Source organism: Mustela nigripes, chromosome 1 (genome assembly GCF_022355385.1).
Source record: "Mustela nigripes isolate SB6536 chromosome 1, MUSNIG.SB6536, whole genome shotgun sequence".
Classification (NCBI taxonomy): domain Eukaryota; kingdom Metazoa; phylum Chordata; class Mammalia; order Carnivora; family Mustelidae; genus Mustela; species Mustela nigripes.
Genome location: NC_081557.1, coordinates 89225997 through 89244767, shown reverse-complemented (window position 1 = coordinate 89244767; position 18771 = coordinate 89225997). Strand labels below are relative to the sequence as shown.

The 18771-nt window shown below is 40.6% G+C and overlaps 1 protein-coding gene across 4 annotated transcripts in view; it reads left to right on the top strand.

Moving 5' to 3' along the window:
- Positions 1 to 18771, top strand: part of ARHGEF12 (Rho guanine nucleotide exchange factor 12) — a 145332-nt gene that overhangs the window by 101088 nt on the left and 25473 nt on the right. For 3 of the 4 annotated variants that reach the window (XM_059415324.1, XM_059415334.1, XM_059415308.1), the window contains 12 exons: positions 460 to 570; positions 866 to 964; positions 6948 to 6990; positions 7299 to 7404; positions 7839 to 7976; positions 8473 to 8505; positions 8836 to 8950; positions 9834 to 9939; positions 11301 to 11516; positions 16858 to 16990; positions 17477 to 17512; positions 17851 to 18005. In XM_059415324.1, coding sequence (XP_059271307.1) covers positions 460 to 570; positions 866 to 964; positions 6948 to 6990; positions 7299 to 7404; positions 7839 to 7976; positions 8473 to 8505; positions 8836 to 8950; positions 9834 to 9939; positions 11301 to 11516; positions 16858 to 16990; positions 17477 to 17512; positions 17851 to 18005 — 1291 coding nt within the window. The remainder of the gene's footprint in view (positions 1 to 459; positions 571 to 865; positions 965 to 6947; positions 6991 to 7298; positions 7405 to 7838; positions 7977 to 8472; positions 8506 to 8835; positions 8951 to 9833; positions 9940 to 11300; positions 11517 to 16857; positions 16991 to 17476; positions 17513 to 17850; positions 18006 to 18771) is intronic. The other variant, XM_059415317.1, reaches the window with a different exon arrangement.

Genomic DNA, 18771 nt, shown 5'->3' with positions numbered 1-18771 from the left:
GTAGTTTCTGTACTTGCTGTCATTAGGGAGCATACAGTGCTTCTCAGAGTCGTCTTTCTTTAAATTATACACCTCCATGTCATACCATTTCTGCATTAGCTCAAAAGAAAAGGAAGATGTTTATTTCATTAATAGGCAGAAAACCTCCCGTTTCTTTTTTAGAAGTGTCGTTGATGCTGGTGTTTGCATCCTGATATACAGACATCTGAGCTTCTCCATCATTGTCTTCTAAACTTGCGTTCTCCTAAGATAGTCTCTCTTCCAACCTATTTCTAAGAGGTTATTAATTTTCAGGGGAAGAGATTCCATAAGGCTGTGTGCTAATATGTTCCTGTGGAATTTTAAAATCTTGAGTTTTTTAGGGTAGGTCAGTTTGGGTAGTTGTGTTTAACTGAGCTTAACCTTACATTTTGCACCTGTGTGGTAGAGTTCTTGATGTATGCTTACTTCCTCTTCTAGATCAATGGGCAGTGCAGCTGTTTCCAGAGCATCGAACTGCTGAAATCTCGCCCTGCTCACCTGGCTGTTTTCTTACACCATGTGGTCTCACAGTTTGACCCCGCTACACTGGTAACGTTTTCCATTGTTTAGCCGGTTCAGAGTTCTTACACTGATTCTCACACCATAAAACCTCTCACTTTTGCAAGATGAGTTTCTAAACATATCAGGATAGATACGTAAGATAGATAAAATGCAATTAATTTATTTTTTTAAAAACTTACTATATTTTTAAAAAAACATGGTAATGATGACATTCCTTATAGTGGCCTACTTGTTGGAAACTTTCCTACTTGAAGATCTAGCAGGTGACATTTTTCATGATTTCTCCCTTTTTCTCTCTTTTCCATTTCTTCCTATACTACAGCTCTGTTATCTCTATTCAGACCTATATAAGCAGACCAATTCCAAGGAGACTCGTCGTGTCTTCCTTGAGTTTCATCAGTTCTTCCTGGATCGATCCGCAGTAAGTTACCAATTAATACACAGTCTTTGCTGTGGTGCATTGAGTTATTGAACTCCTACTTCCAGTCTTCCTTCCCCTGGTTTTGGACTTTACTGTTTTGGACTTTCTGATGTTTATACTGTATCTTAGTTACTGATTACTCTTGACCGATACTTTCATCATTTCTAAATGAGTTGCAGACTACGCTTTCTCACAGTAGGTGTTAGGGGTTATGTATGTATATGTGTGTGTATATATATGTGTTGTGTATATATATGTGTGTGTGTATGTATATATATATATATATATATATATGTAGGGGTTTATACGTGTGCATAATGAAGAGAGTGCAAAAGAGAACACAAATGATATGCATACAAATGTGTTAGGATCCAAAGGCTAATACTTGCATAATGAACTCCGGTTGACCTCTTTGAAGTTTGAGGCACAAGTTTAACTAAAAAGTGGTAGAAAAGATCTTACATAATTGGTAATAGTTTTTTATTTTACCAGGAGAAATCTTTATAAGGTTTTTAAACTACTGAGTGTCATTATTCTTAGCTTTGCTGTAGGGTAAGTCACAACCCTTAATGCTCCCTGGGCCTACCGCGGCTTCACTTCTCTCTGATGACCCACCTTCCCTCTCCTGGAACCTCATCGCTTCCTCTCCTGTCGCTTCTCAGCAGAGGACCTTGCAGTTTCTATGAGAAATTTGAAGTTTCTGTAGAAGAACTTCTACCACATATACCCCCTGGCCTCATCACCCTCTGCGCTCTGGCCTTTCTCCTGAGGCTGGGGAGAGCTTGCCTTCTTTTCTCCAAGGCCTGCTCTCCCCTGCCCTTCACCTGGGTTGTATTTCCTTCTGCTTGCTCAGCTACAGGATCCAAGCATTTGTCATCCTTCCCTCAAGCATCGGCAATTTTTTGTTTTTTTGCGGAATCGTTCACATTAGCATGCAAACATCGTGAGTTTACCTAAAACAGACAAACACAGAAACAGTCTGGCTCCACTCCTCCCTCCAGCTCTTGCCCCATTTTCATTGATTTCCTTTACGAAGTTGCCTCCATTCCTCCCCAAGGTGGAATACACTCACCTTCTCAGGGAGGCCGGCCCTGGCTAGCCGCTGTGAAGTTTTACCCCTTCTCTTTCCATCACCTTTACTGTGTTATTTTTGTCCATAGAACTTTTATTTCTGTATTTATTTTGCCTCTGTCCCTGCTCTTCGGCCCTGAATATAAAGCTCCCCTGAGGGCAGATATTTTTGTTCTGTTTGTTCATTGCTGTTTCTCCAACATGGAATAGATCTGGTACAGACTGATCACTCAGATGTTTATTAAGTGAATTCATTAGGGTTCTGATTATACTGCCATTATTTAAACTATTACACATTATACTTAAGATAATTTACTTCATGGGGGCGCCTGGGTGGCTCAGTGGGTTAAGCCTCTGCCTTCAGCTTGGGTCATGATCCCAGGGTCCTGGGATCGAGCCCCACATCGGGCTCTCTGCTCAGTGTGGAGCCTGCTTCCCCCTCTCTCTCTGCCTGCTTTTCTGCCTACTTGTGATCTCTCTCTGTCAAATAAATAAATAAAATCTTTAAAAAAAAAAAAAGATAATTTACTTCATGGAAAAAGGACCATATATTGAAATATGTTTGACTTTTATATTCCTTTTTTTTTTAATTGAAGTACCATTGACATTCAGTATTTTATTAGTTTCAGGTGTACAACATAGTAATTCAACGATTACATATATGATGCTTACCACGAAAAGTGTAGTTATCATTTGTCACTATACAAAGTTATTACAGTGTTGTGGACTATTTCCTGTGCTACACTTCTCATCCCCATGACTTATTTTTCTTATAAGCTTTTATTTTAATTCCAGTTCATTAATATACAGCATTATGTTAGTTTCAAGTGTACAGTGTTAATGATTTAGCAATTCCATGCATCATCCAGTGCTCCTCACAAGTGCCCTCCTTAACCCCCATCTCCTATTTCACTCAACCCCACCTCCCTCCCTCTGGTAACCCTCAGTTTGTTCTCTATAATTAAGAGTCTGTTTCTTGGTTTGTCCCTCTCTCCTTTTTCCCTTTGCTCATTTGTTTTATGAGTGAAATCATACGGTATTTGTCTTTCTCTGACTGACTGACTTAGCATCATACTTTCTGACTCCATTCATGTCACTGCAGATGGCAAGACTTCATTCTTTTTTATGGCTGAATAATTTCCATTGTCTATATATGTACCATCTTTATCCATTCATCAATCGATGGACACTTGGGCTGCTTCCGTATCTTGGCTATTGTACATAATGCTGCTATAAACGTAGGGGTGCATATATGGCTTTGAATTAGTGTTCTCGTATTCCTTGGGTAAATACCCAGTAGTGTGACCACTGGATTGTAGGGTAGCTCTATTTTTAACTTTCTGAGGAACCTCCATACTGTTCTCCAGAGTGGCTGCCCCGGTTTGCATTCCCACCAACAGTGCAAGAAGGTTCCTTTTTCTCTACATCCTTGCCAACACCTTTTGTTTCTTGTGTTGTTGATTTTAGCCATTCTGACAGGTGTGAGGTCATATCTCATTGTGGTTTTGATTTGCATTTCCTTGATGGTAAGTGATGATGAGCATCTTTTCATGTGTTTGTTGGCCATCTGTGTGTCTTTGGAGAAATGTCTGTTCATGTCTTCTGCCCATTTTCAAATTAGATTATTTGGTTTTAGGGCGTTGAGTTTATAAGTTCTTTAATATTTTGGATACTAACTCTTTATCAGATATGTCATTTGCAAATATCTTCTCCCATTCCATAGGTTGCCTTTAAGTTTTGTCACTTCCTTTGCTATGCAGAGCCTTTTATTTTGATGTAGTCCCAGTAGTTTATATTTGCTTTTGTTTCCCTTGCCATCTAGAAAAAGACTGCTACAGCCAATGTTTAAAGAGGTTACTGTTTATGTTCTCTTATAGTATTGTTATGGCTTCAGGTCTCACATTTAGATCTTTAAAATGGTTTGAATTTATTTTTGTGTATGGTGTAAGAAACCGGTCCAGTTTCATTCTTTTGCATGCTGCTGTCCAGTTTTCCCAGTACCATTTATCGAAGAGTCCTTTTCCCATTGGATATTCTTTCCTACTTTGTCAAAGATTGGTTGACCATATAGTTGTGGATTTATTTTTGTAGTTTTTGTTCTGCTCCGTTGATCTGTGTGTCTGTTTTTGTGTCAGTACCATATTGTTTTAATCACGGGATCTTTGTAAATATAACTTGAAGTCTGGAATTGTGATACCTGCAGCTTTGCTTTTCTTTTTCAAGATTGCTTTGGAGGTTCAGGTCTTTTGTGATTCCATACAGATTTAAGAATTGTTCTAGGTCTGTGAAAAACGCTGTTGGTATTTTCATTGGGATAGCATTTAATGTATACTTTGCTTTGGGTAATATAGACATTTTAACAGTATTTGTTCTTCTAATCTTTGAGCGTGGAATGTCTTTCCATTTCTTCTTGTCATCTTCAGTTTTTTATTTGTTTTCAAAGTACAAGTCTTTCACCTCTTTGGTTAGGTTTATTCCTAGGTATCTTGTTATTTGTGGTGCAGTTGTAAATGGGATTCTTTTCATAATTTCTCTTTCTGCTGTTTTATTATTAGCATATGTAAATGCAACACATTAAGTAGGTACACAATACAAGTACCTTGATTTTGTATCCTGCGACTGTACTGAATTTGTTTATCAGCTCCAGCGGTTTTTGGTGGAGTCTTTGGGTTTTCTGTATATAGTATATCTTCTCATCTGCAAATAGTGAAAGTTTTACTTCTTCCTTACCAGTTTGGATGTCCTTATTTCTTTTTGTTGTCTGCTTTTTGTGGCTAGGACTGCAATACTATGTTGTTTAGAAGTGGTGAGAGTGGGGGTGCCTGGGTGGCTCAGTTGGCTAAGTGGCTGCCGTGGCTCAGGTCACGATCTCAGAGTCCTGGGATCGAACCCCGCATTGGGCTCCCTGCTCAGTGGAGAGCCTGCTTCTCCCTTTCCCTCTGCCTGCCTCTCTGCCTACTTGTGCTCTCTCTCTCTCTATCAAATAAATAAATAAAATCTTAAAAAAAAAAAAAAAAAGAAGAAGAAGAAGTGGTGTGAGTGGACATTCCCCTGTCCTGTTCCTGACCTTAGGGGGAAAGCTCTCAGTTTTCCCCCATTTAGTGCTGTTAGCTGTGAATTTTTCAAATATGGCCTTTGTTGAGGTATGTTCCCTCTAGACCTGCCTTAAGGAGGGTTTTTATCACAAATGGATATTGTACTTTGTGACTTTTTAATTTAATTTAATTTTTTTAATATTTATTTGACAGAGAGAGAGAGATCACAAGTAGGCAGAGAGGCAGGCAGAGAGAGAGGAGGAAGCAGGCTCCCTGTCAAGCAGAGAGCCTGATGGGGACCTTGATTCCAGGACCCTGAGATCATGACCTGAGCCAAAGGCAGAGGCTTAACCCGCTGAACCACCCAGGCACCCCACTTATTTATTTTAAAATTGCACGTTTGTACCTCTTAATCCCCACCACTCATTTCACCTGTCTTCCACCCCATTTACCCAAAGCAGCCACAGTCTGCTCTGTTCTTTTTGTGTGTTTGTTTGCTCATTGGTTTTAGTTTTTAGATTTCACATAAAGTGTAATCGTTTGGTATTTGTCTTCTCTGGCTGGACCAGTTTCCTTAGCATACCCACTTGGTCCATTCATGTTGTTGTGAATAGCTAGATGTTGTTTTTGTACGGCTGAGTAATATTCCATTATGTGTATCTACCACACCTTTATTCATTCATCTGTCGATGGACACTTAGGTTGCTTCTGTATCTTGACTATTGTAAATAATGCTGCGATAAGCATGGGCTGCATATATCTTTTTGAATTAGTGTTTTCATTTACTTTAGGTAAATCCCCAGGAGTTAATTTCACATTTCTTAAGAGCTCCAAACTAAGTCAGATCTTTATTTTGTTTATTAAATTTATGACCATTAAAGTGTAAGAACCCTGATCGATTTATTTGCTAATTATTCTTTTATACTACTAGTGATATTTATTTCATATAAATACAGAAACAAGCATGTAAATCCTTTTTTGCATTTGTGCTAACAGTACTTCTAGGATGGTTAATTTGAGATACTGTGTGGCAACTTCAGTTAAAGAGAAAGCTTTGACATCTATTTCACTGTTCTTCAGAAAAATGTTAGAGATCTTGTAATTTTCAGCAGTGACTTATTTTCGAATGTAATGTTTTAGATCTTACAGGAATTATTTAAGTTCTGGAAGTAGATGACTTAAGTAGATATACAATACAGAGTAAGCACAAAGAGGTTAAGATTATTTCTCTAGATGCAAAATAATTTTTTTCCCCGAGACATTTCCCAGATTGATGAGAGAGAAAAGACAACTATGTGGTAACGGGACCAGAAACTGCAGTTATTATGGGGGAAATCTAAGTAGAAGTTAATTATGACTCAGTTACCTTAGTTGGCACAACAGTAAAAACTACAGGTGGTTATTGGCAATTTAATACTCCAAAGCCTCAACATTGACATCCAGTACCTCCTCATGGGGGTGTGAATGTTGTGAGGGTTCTTTAACTTTACTTAGGAAATTACTGGCAATATGTGGGCAGTAGTCTCAAATACAGCAAAAAAAAGTCATGATTATGTGTGACTACATTTTTCATACAATATACACATAATTTAGGTTTTAGCCTAACTATTGATTTGAATGATGTGTAACTGAGTGTTCTAACAGTGACTACAGATATTTCCCTTATAGCATGATCCTTGGGGAAAGGGGGTTTTTCCGAGTTTAAACAGTGGGACCTTTTAGAGCTGTGACATTCAGATAGGATAAGTGAACTTATATCTGCATGTGAGCAGATAGAGCTATCCAGGTCACATCTCTTCACTTTATCCAAGTACTTATACATGCATCTTGGAAAGTCCTTATTGGTGTTTAACTTTTTGTTTGCATTTTTGTTTCAGCACCTGAAAGTTTCTGTGCCTGATGAAATATCGGTAGATCTTGGTAAGTGTGGAGCGTCAATATCTTGGAGAATTACATCTCTGTAGAATTGTAGCTCAGCTCATCTCTCAAGTTTTTATTGGTCATGTGGTGACCAGTAGGGCATCTGAATCACAACAGAAAGAGAGTTTGTAATACATTTAAAGGATAGTATATGAAATCTGCATTATTAGGTAAAATACATAAAATGTAGTAAAGACCTTCTCTTTGTCCTTCTCCAGGTTTGCACCAAATAGCATTGATATGTTGCCAATTGTAATGCACAGAGTATACGTTTAAATCACATAACTCCTTGCCTTTTCTTTATGCAGAAAAAAGAAGACCTGAGCTTATACCCGAGGATCTACACCGCCATTATATCCAAACTATGCAGGAAAGAGTCCACCCAGAAGTTCAGAGGCACTTGGAAGATTTTCGGTAAGCTTGGTGGGGGATATAAGCCGATATGGTCATTCTGAATTAACCTTCTTTTTAGGTGGGAAAAGGTTACACATTAAGTCCTTGGCCTAGCATGTAGTCTTCATCACTGTGATTAAAACATAAATGAACACCTGGAGCCAAAGAGCTGGTGTGGTGCTGAGTTTGTAGTCCCCATTCCACAGGTTTTCAGGATTTGAGCTCACCGCTCTTCTAGGCTAAGCGTGCTCCCTCAGGATGTGTGTGTTCTGTGGAGTGATCGCCCTAGAAGTCTTTTTCTCTGGTGTCCTAGGTGACTGGGGCCTCAGGATAGAAAACCGTGACATTTTGCCTGTTGCTAGAAACTCATAGCTGTGGAAACTCTGGTGAAGCATCTCCAGAAGGAGATCATTCTTCTGTAGGCCACCTCAGGAAGTTTGTCCTGTTCCCTCCAGGCAGAAGCGTAGCATGGGGCTGACCTTGGCTGAAAGCGAACTGACTAAACTTGACGCGGAGCGGGAGAAGGACCGGGTAACTTTGGAGAAGGAACGGGCATGTGCGGAGCAGATTGTTGCCAAAATCGAAGAAGTGTTGTAAGTCCCAGAAGTATGTGTGGACGTGTCCTCTCTCCTGAGATGCTCGTGATGCTTAGAGCGCACTGTGAGCAAACTCAGAAGGGGTGTTGCATTGTGTGTGTGGAGTTATGTACTGGGGTTTTAATGTTAAAATTTTTAATTTTTGCTGATGGTTTAGAAAAGTTCTTGTGTTCCTTCGTCTGGGTATTGGTAAAATGAGTAACCGTAATCTGCAACAGATCAAAAACAGGTCGAGCACTTTGAGTGGTTTCTGTTCATAGGTTTTGAAACTGTTTCAGGCCAGAGAATATTGACAGTTGATGACCTGAGTGAGAAAAGCCTGTGGTCCCTTGAGGGGTTTGAGTTCTTTTGCTGTTTTATGCCCAGTGATAGAGATTGAGGGTGGCCCAAAGCACCTGGTACAGTTTCGTTGTTGTTTCGGGTATCTGAGTTAATTAATAGCAATTCTTTCATTAAATGTCAGTATTTAATTTTGAAATATTTTTATTTTTAGGATGACTGCTCAGGCTGTAGAAGAAGATAAGAGGTAATATAGCTGGGCTATTTCCCCCCTAGAATTTTTTGAAAAAAGAAACCTATCTTTTCTCTTCTAAGTCTAAAATTAGAATACCTTTCTTATAACTTCAAAATTCAGACTGTCTCCCTCTGGTGGCCTCAGTTTTATTTGACTGATATTCTAGTGTCTAGAGTAAAATCTTTTTCGATATGCAATGAATAGATATCTCCTTAGTTTTTTACTTGATGAATGAATTCTAAAGATTTCAGCATTGGAATCCATTTTGAAGCCATTTGATATCTTTATTTTGTTTACCCTCCCTTCTCAGAATTCTTATTTGACTTCATCCTTTTCCTCCAGTTCAACAATGCAGTATGTTATCCTTATGTACATGAAGCATTTGGGGGTAAAAGTGAAAGAACCTCGAAATTTGGAGCACAAGCGGGGTCGGATTGGATTCCTTCCAAAAATCAAGGTAAGACTGCATAATTACGTGTTCAGGCCTCCATGCTTCTCGACCCAGGCTACAGTGCTGTCCTTCTTACTTAGTCCTTACTGTTTCAGCAGGCTAGCGCTAGGCCTGCGATAGGTGTACGATATGGCCTATGTTCTCAAGAAACTCAAGAAACTGGGGCACCTGGGTGGTTCAGTCATTAGGCATCTGCCTTCAGCTAAGAACTGGGATCAAGCCCCGCATCAGGCTCTCTGCTCTGCAGGAAGCCTACTTCTCCCTCGCCCCGCTCCCCCTGCTTGTGTCCCCCCCAACTCCCCATCAAATAAATAAATAAAATCTTGTTTAAAAAAAAGAAAGGAAACTAAGAAGTCTAGCAGAAAATCCCAGCATGTAAAGTAATGGTGAGATGTGTGAGGGGTGCACATGGCACTTTATACAGAGTACCATCCCCACCCTGTCACGGCCTTCATCTTTCCTTGGATGGCACCTGTCACAGTTTGTCATTATGGATGTGTCTGTTTACTTCTTGTGAGGCTGTGAAGCTCTGTGAGGCCTAGGGCCTCCTTCATCGTATCCCCAGCTGTTAGCACAGCGCCCTCACACATTAAGAGCTTATCAAGTACTTGCTCAACGGATGGATGAATTGGTTGGATCAAGCTCCCAATAGAGGTGTTATAAAAGCACCTCTTGGTTTTCCAAAATTCCCAGCTCTAAAGGGGTTGAAAAGATATCCTGAGTTTGATGTGTGCCCGGTACCCCATGCCGACCTCTGCCGTGTGCCGTGTGTGAGTGTCCTTCACTCCTGTTTAACCACTGCTTCCAGCTGCCCATAGAATTGTGTTTGTGTGTTTGAAAGCCACAAAGGAATCTACTCTGTTATGTATCTCTTAACCCTCAACTCTAGCAGAGTATGAAAAAAGATCGAGAAGGCGAAGAAAAAGGGAAGCGCAGAGGATTCCCCAGCATCCTGGGACCCCCAAGGAGACCAAGCCGTCATGACAACAGTGCAAGTATGTTAAGTCAGAAGAGCGGTGTTCTCACCACCCCTCACCGTCTTCCCTTCAGAGGCTCAGTTAGCTAGATGAATTGCTGGAGAAAGGTGCTCTTGAAGTGTTCCCACTGAGCTCCCGATGTCCCTTGTTTGCATTCGAGGTTGTCTCCTCATGTGGGAGATGTGGGTATCTTAACCATCTTTCGTGGCAGCATCCTAGCAGTCGTCCATAACATAATTTACTTACCTATTCTGATTTTGTTTGTATTCAGCTGCTGTTTGTTAAATTAAAAAAAAAAAAATCATGCACGTACTTCTGCACCATTCTTGGTTTCGTCTTCCTGTATACATGTTACTCCCTCTCCACACTTCTGCAGTTTCTCCACCTCTCCGCTGTGCTTTATTTCCTAACCTCCCTCCACTCAGGCCTAATGGAGAGAGATCAGCCCACTGATCTGGGGAGAAATGGGAAGGGTGGTACCTCAGGGAGGGAAATCAGGTCACGTAGTGGTCTTCAACTGGGCAGCTCCATGTCTGAAAATATTGGCTAGGTCGGAGTGGGGGTGGTATTGTGGTACAGTGACAGTGGTCGTTACGCACCATGAGGAATTCATCAGATACCAGTAGTACCCCTTGTTGAGAAACACTGAGAAGAGGAAGGCAATTCTTAGGAGGTTGAGGAGAATGGAATACCTCGCATATGCTGACCATGAGTTTCAAGAGATGTAGAAGAAGGATTTAGGAATGAGGGAAGGAAGAATTTTAGGATTAGGGATTTCCAGAGCTGCGTGAGAGTGTGCGGTGATGTGGGCGATGATGACGTGTGTGTTTTCGCCTCTTGGGTTCCTGATGTGAGCAGGTGAACAGGGTTATTGAGCCGGCTGCAACCAATCTCCGTAGTCTCTGAGGCACGTTGTGCTGATGTTGGGGAGGGGGGTGGAGGCCTTGCCATGAGCTCACAGAGCTAACAGGCTTCATCCTCACTCTCACAAGTGAATGCAGTTCAGTGTGCCTCTGTCTCAGCATTCCTGCCCCCACCATTGCTCTCATCTCCTTTTCTCCCTCCTGTCTTTCCCCCTCATCTTCCACCTTCTCCCTTCTCTTCAGCCCTCCTTTACCTTCCCCTGCCTTCCGCTCTTTCTTTCCCTCTTTCTTCCTTCCTCTTCCCTTTCTTCTCTTTCTTCCTTGCATTTGCTCTCTCTCTCTCTCTCCTTCCTTTCTTCTGCCATTTCTTGCTATCTATCCCTCACTCTGCGATAATCCATATTTTCCAGGGCCTGCCATGTTCCAGACCTTATTTTTAGATCCTTTACATCATCTTTTTTTTTTTTTTTTAAGCTTTTTTGAAACACAAGTTGTTAACTCTTGCTTTCTCTTCAGTTGGCAGAGCCATGGAGCTGCAGAAACAGCGGCACCCAAAGCACTTATCCACACCCTCTTCTGTGAGTCCTGAGCCTCCGGACCCTGCTAAGTTGCGCCAGAGTGGGTTAGCAGGTGAAGGAACAGATGTCGGATACCTGCCAGCCAATTCCATGTCCTCTGTGGCAGCAGGGGCCACCCTTGCCCAGGAAGGAGGAGGGAAAGAGAACGATACAGGTAAGCTAGTGCTGTAGTGCGACTTAACTAGCTAGGTATTGAGATTTTACAATAATCACTCTAAGTGAGAAACAGAGTGGCACATTATTTTAATTAAGAATCCCAATTTGATTTAATTTAATATCACATTTTAATGTTCTACAGCCAGTGATAAAATCCATGCTGAATGATAATTTTGAGTTTTCATCAATTCAGAAATACTGACTGGGCTCTGTGTCAGGCATTAATTTTGTATCAGATGTTAGCACACAGTAGTTACACAGAGATTCTAGCTCTGTGCCGCTTAGTCTCATGGGGGATAGTCACATACATAAAAATTGAAATTGTGCCAGACTTAGTAATGGGAGAGAGAAAGAGATTGAAGATGTAGGTGACAGACTGTATATAACTAGTAGGACAAAGTTTTGAGAAGGAGAGTGGAGATGAAAGGCAGAGTATATGTGAAGGTCAAGATTATTAGCAGAGAGAGAAGCCTTAGTGAGGAGGGCAAGGGGACTTGTAAGAGTAGAGAAAGATGTGAAGTAATTATAGGTCATTGGGAAAAGAGCTTATTACCATATTTCTTTGTACTTGTCTTAATGAGTTTCTTAAGCAAGTGAACAGGGCGAATCAGTGATTTTATTTGGAGACGTGAAGGCCTATCTATGTTAGTGATTTTGGAAGCACTTCAATTTATGGTATGACAAGGTCAAGGATAAAGCTGTGGGAGTGGTCACTGAAGAGGCCTAGGTGAAGTTATTAGAGATGAAGGAAGTAGGGAACCAAGGAACCAGGAGTTTGAAATATCGTAACGTCCCCGAGTTTTGAGGTCACCTCATGTGATACTAGCAGAGACAGGAAGACCATGAGCCAGCAGCCAAAGGTTCAGTATTGCTGGATGATTGTTGTGAGGAAGGAGAGCATATGATAATACCTCGAAGCGAGAGCCTCAGTGCGCCAAGGCATTTTTATAAGAAAGCAAGATAATGGTCTAAAAGGAGTATAGAGGAGCAAGGGTATCTGTCTCATCTCCACCCTGAAGTACACACTGTATGTTGGAAACATCTGCCTCTGTTTGAGAGTGCTGTAGCAGAATGGGCGGTGAGAGGGGGGGCATGGATTTAAAACAAAGAAGGAGGGGTGACATTTATAGGAAAATCTGGAGGTTTTGTCTTATATGGAATTCTGAAGATGTTGGGTTGAGTACATGCTTGAATTCATGGCTCCCAGCTCTCACTGAAATGAAAACAAGGCAGATAGGTAACCAATAGCAACTAAATAAAAAACACGAAGAGAAAGGAAGTAGAAGAAGGGAAGGTGTTACCAAGCAAGAGATTTCAACAAATTTGGGGGAGATTAGAAGTGGGCAGTTGGAAGGATAAAACAACATAGAGGAAGCCAGAGTCCATAATTCTGTTCAGGGAGTCCCAGGTGGGAGCCAGTCTGCCCATTAGAATCCCGGAGAGACTTTGGGCTCCGAGTTGGCATGTCTTATAGAATGCATGAGTAAGAAGTAAAGCTGGAAATAATGAATTAATTGAAGGTCTGTAATCAAAACAATGATGTCAGAAGTTCCTGATCTGTGTATGGTAGAATATAAGCCATCCATCATTTATGTACCAAAGAAAATGCATGTGCTCTCTTCTAGGGAGTTGAATGAGTTGTGTAGAAAAGGTAAGTCCTCCATGATACAGTGCCCTGGAGTTCTAACATAAGGGGCCTAAAGCCTGACACTAAACATGCCAGGGTCTTACCCTGCTCAGAGAGCTCCCAGCTGAAATGGACGAACTTCATACAGCTGCAAAGGAAAGCCCCAGCAGCTTCCCAGTCTTGCATTCTCAGATAGGAATGGTATGACTCACTCAAGGCAAAATTTGCTTGTTAGAATCAATACCTAAGATAATACATAATGCCAAGCTTATTAATGACATAAAAAAGAGAATACAAAATAAACAGGAAAACTGCCCCTAGCAGAAAACAATAATTTGGGTAAAAGACAAGAACTTAAAAAAAGTAACCTCTAAATTAGACAGTATACTTGGGGAAATTTTAAAAATTATTATATCTGTGAAACAAGAATAATAATGCTATGAAAAAAAGTATTCAGAGACCAAAAATAAATGTCTTAATATAACTGTTACTACAATACAATACAATATAATACAATACATTAACTACTGTATTTGTTATTAACTGATTTCTGATAAACTACCTCAAAACTTTGTAACTTAACCCAAAAAACACTTAATAGTTCACATTTTTGGTGGCTGAGGAACATGAGAGCATCTTGGCTGGGCAGTTCTGTCTGTCCTGTGATTGCAGTCAAGATGTCAGTCAGTCATCCAAAAACTCAGCTGGGACCAGAGACGTGCTTCTGTGCTTACGTAGGTGGCTGGTGGTAGAGAGGCTTGGCTCCTTCCTGGAGGCCTTGACTCCTCACCATATGGGCTTCTCTGTAGAACTGCTTGAATGTTCCATGATGCCATGGTAGCCGACTTACCCCAAAGTCATCCAAAAGAGAGAGCAAGAAAGGAGCCCCCATACCTTCAATGACTTCGTGTCTGTGGGCGCACATTTTCACTTCAGCAAGTTAGAAGCAGCCCCTAAATCTAGCTCACGCTCACGCAGGGAGGAATTGGGCTCTGCCCCTGAAGGGAGGGAGGAGTAGCAAAGAATTTGTGCACATATTTTCAAACCACCACAGCTGCCAAGAGTTAAAAAAAAAAAAAATAAAGCCCCTAAAAATAAAGTCAAGGAGATATTTGAGAACGTATGTCAGAAATGTTGAGAGATAGAAATAGGAGAGAAAAGAGTTGTGTAGCGAGCCACTTGAAAGGTCCAATGTCTGTCTCTTTGATGAAAGATCAGCAGAGGACATGGAGGAGAGGCAGTTGGAGAAATGATAGAAGAAACCATCTTAAAGGGAAGACTTGTATTCAGACAGAAAAGGTTGACTGGGAACCACCTATGATGAATAATAACAACGGTAATAAGAACAAGAGCCATACCTAGACTATCTCTGGAAATTTCGATGCACCAGAGATAGAGAGCCCTGAAAGCTTTAAAGGGAAGAAAAATGGGAATTATGCCGCATCTTATTTCTCATTCTCATACCAGGGGCTAGAATACAAGGAAGCCAGGCCCTGCAACTTACTGGGAGGAAATTATTGAACTTAGAATTCTGTGTCCATCCAAATTACCCATCATAAATGAAGGAAGATACAAAGACATTTTCAGATATGCCAGGATTCAAATGTTAACTGAAATGCACCATTTCCTTGAACATGATTTGAAGACACACACTCCAGCAAAATGAGAGAGAAATGAAGGAAGAAGATGTTACGGGGTTCAGGAAATAGTGGAAACATCCCAGGAAAGTGGTGAAGGGCAGGCAGGTCTTGGACAATAGTTAGGTCCAAGGGAGCAACTACTCCAAATATGAACACAAGGACTAGGGAATAAGAAAAAGGGGTTTTAAAGCAGTTTTGTAGTATGATGTACCAAATGCAGAAATCTGAGACTTGATAAAATGATAGTGCTTTGACAGCAATAAAATAATTTGAAAATGCTAAGGAAAAATAAAGTTGTTCAAGAAAGCTAAGTCATGATTTAAATGTGAAACAAAATATACCTTTGGAGATTACTCAGCTTTGGCCACCATACAAGGAAGGAAGGAGGGAAGGGAGGACGGGGGATGTGAGGAAAGGAAGAAATGTAAAACAGAATAAAAAGTGGCATAATCGGGACGCCTGGGTGGTTCAGTTGGTTAAGCAGCTGCCTTCGGCTCAGGTCATGATCCCAGCGTCCTGGGATCGAGTCCCACATCGGGCTCCTTGCTCCGCAGGGAGCCTGCTTCTCCCTCTGACTCTGCCTTCCACTCTGTCTGCCTGTGCTTGCTCTCGCTCGCTCTCTCTGACAAATAAATAAATAAAATCTTAAAAAAAAAAAAAAAAGTGGCATAATCTTGAAATAACTGATGGCGTATTTGACCTTGATAGAATGAACTTTCTATTTCAAGTGACCCAAGAGTTGCATCATTGGACCAGCAGAAAAGGAAACATAATCCTAACTAACATACCTCTTGACCTGGCAGGAATAATATGTATGTGTAATAAATTCTGTGTTGTATATTGTGTATGACCATATGTAGACTGGCAGTAGTCATGCAAGCACTCTGGGTTTTTAGACTTTCAGAATCAACCACATAGGCAAGGCACAGAATATTTAGTTGTGGCCACAGATCATAGAAATGTAAAAAGTCCTCCTAATGACACAAGTAAAAAGTGGTGGAAAGAACTGAAAGGTAGATGGAAAGAAATACAATTAAATGGAAGGATATGGGGGCCCCTGGGTGGCTCAGTGGGTTAAGCCGCTGCCTTCGGCTCGGGTCATGGTCTCAGGGTCCTGGGATCGAGTCCTGCATTGGGGTCTCTGCTCAGCAGGGAGCCTGCTTCCTTCTCTCTCTCTCTGCCTGCCTCTCAGTGTACTTGTAATTTCTCTCTGTCAAATAAATAAATAAAATCTTTAAAAAAAATAAAATAAATAAATGGAAGGATATGGATATTAAATACCTAATTTGATGTAGAAGAGAGTTAACTCCTTTATGGAGCAAGTATAGATAAAACTCTGTCATTTAAACTTAGGTAGTAAGCATTAATCCAACTGGGAATAATAATATCATTAAACACTGGGAAGAAATGGAGGAAAGTGAAGGTGGGAAGTATAAGTGGGCAGAATCCTCAGAGGAGGAAGAAATAGATATTACCTAAAGATAGTAAATTAAGAAAAAGAATTATGAGGTTATTATTTTGAATTAGACCACCATAATAAGCAAAATTTAGATAAAGAAGGTTGGCACAGGGAATAGAAATGTTTTTCCTCATCATATGCTCTTCTGAGTTGTTTCCATTCTTATGTTGATGTTTAAAGATTTTATTTATTTATTTATTTATTTGAGAGAGAGTGAGTGCATGTGCATGTGCATGCGCATAGGGGGAAGAGTCAGGGGGGAGGGAGGGACTCTCAAGCTAACTCCATGCCCAGTGTAGCACTCCACGCTGGGCTCAGCCTTACGACCCTGAGATCATGTCCTGAACCGAAACCAAGTCTGAGGCTTAACCGACTGAGCCACCCAGGCACTCCAGTGTGTTGATTTTTTTAAAGTTGCTTAAAAATTATATTCATGGTGGTTTTTTTAGGGCATTTTAGAATGTTGTATAATGGAATTTTGGTTGTGGCTAACATGCAGTTGTTTAAATAAGAATGTGGCTGTGGATAGGCTGAAGTTCTCTTTGGGGAATTTTTGGGGGGGAATCATTATCTTCATTAACACCATCAGAGTGTCCAAATTTTATCTTCTCAGGATCAAAACAAGCTGGAGAAACAGCAGCGTCTGGAGACTGTGTGGACAGTACCCCTCGGACTCCCAATACCGTCTTTGATTTTCCACCTCCTCCCCTAGACCAAGTGCAGGAGGAGGAGTGGGAAGTAGAAAGGTAATTCAGTGGTATCTTTGGGGGCAGGGGAGGTTAAGAACACTGAAGTTCCTTCCATATCTTGGCTATTGTAAACCATGCTGTAATAAATTTGGGGGTGCATATATCTTTTGAAATTAGTGCTTTAGTTTTCTCTGGGTAAATATCCAGTAGTGGACTTAACTAGATTGTATAGTATTTCTATTTTTAATTTTTTGAAGAGCCTCTGTACTGTTTCCCACAGTGGCTGTACCAGTTTACATTCCCTCCAACAGTGCACACAGGCTCCTTTTTCTCCACATTTTGACTGACATTTGTTATTTCTTGTCTTTTTGATACTAGCCTTTCTGACAAGGTGATATCTCATTGTGCTTTTGATTTGCATTTCCCCGATGAGGAGTGATGCTAGATATCTGTATGTCTTCTTTTGTGTTCGGGACCGTTGGCATAAATTTCTTGATTACCATTTTCTTTTCGTGTTAATTCTTTTGTTCTCCATTGTTTTAGGGTGACTGAACATGGGACACCAAAGCCCTTTCGAAAGTGAGTAATCCTAAAGTAGCTTTCATTAGAGGCATATTTTAAAAAATATATCTTTGTTCTGAAACATCCTAGTTTTAAAGGAAAAGAGAACATGTACACAAATCTGTTAGATAATATAAAAGAAAATTCTTAATAAACACAAATCATTCAAAGGATATTTATAGAGGTATATATGACACATGTAAGTCATTTGGCAGGAGACGGAGATGTTTTGGCCCTATGCTAAGTACTACTTCAGAAATATGACTTATGTACTTTAATATAAAAACCTGTGCTATTTCCCATTGTCTATCTGATGTCCTCAAATAGAATTCATCGTTTTTTTTTTTTTCCATCAGGTTTGACAGCATAGCTTTTGGAGAAAGTCAAAGTGAGGATGAACAGTTTGAAAATGACTTAGAGACAGATCCACCAAATTGGCAACAGCTTGTTAGTCGAGAAGTGTTACTGGGACTAAAGCCTTCTGAGATCAAAAGACAGGAAGTAATTAATGGTGAGTTTAATTATTGTTCACATACAGTTGAGTTTTATTAGACTAAAACAAGCCCCTGAGCTTTGCAGTTTGCTTCAAAATTTCTGCAAGCCTCTTGTTCTATACAAAGAGAAATTAAACTAGATAGATGATCCTTGAGCTTTCCAACTCAAAATATGCAAATGATTCTGTGATTCTTAATAATGATTTAAGAGGAAAAGGTGTTTAGCTCTCAGGATATTTAAGATTCATACCGTTATGGATCCTGACCAGTCATTAAGACAACCTTGGTCTGTCGCTTTACTTTCATGCTAAGTTATTTTCATGCACAGATTATAAATGAGGAAGCTCAGGCTCAGGGTCATTGATTGAATTAATCAAGAGCATACAGCTAGCTGATAAGTGATAGGGAGAAAACTGGGATCCAGGTGTCCCTTTATCCTACTGCAGTGTTATTTTACCCTAGCGTATATGTGACAGAGATGTGGGTGACATGGACGCTGTCTTCAGGATGCTATTTAAATAAATACTCTTCCTGGGGCGCCTGGGAAGCTCAGTCGGTAGGCATCTGCCTTTGGCTCAGGTCATGATCCCAGGGTCCTGGGATCAAGCCCCACCTTGGGCTTCTTGCTCCGTGGGAAGCCTGTTCTCCCTTTCCCCCCCCCCCCCCCGCCTGTGTTCTTTCTCTCGCTGTGTCTCTCTCTATAAAAACAATAAATTAAAAAAATCTTAAAAAAAAAAAATACCTTTCCTGTGTCTAGTAACTTTGAGGCTAGTGAAATAATAA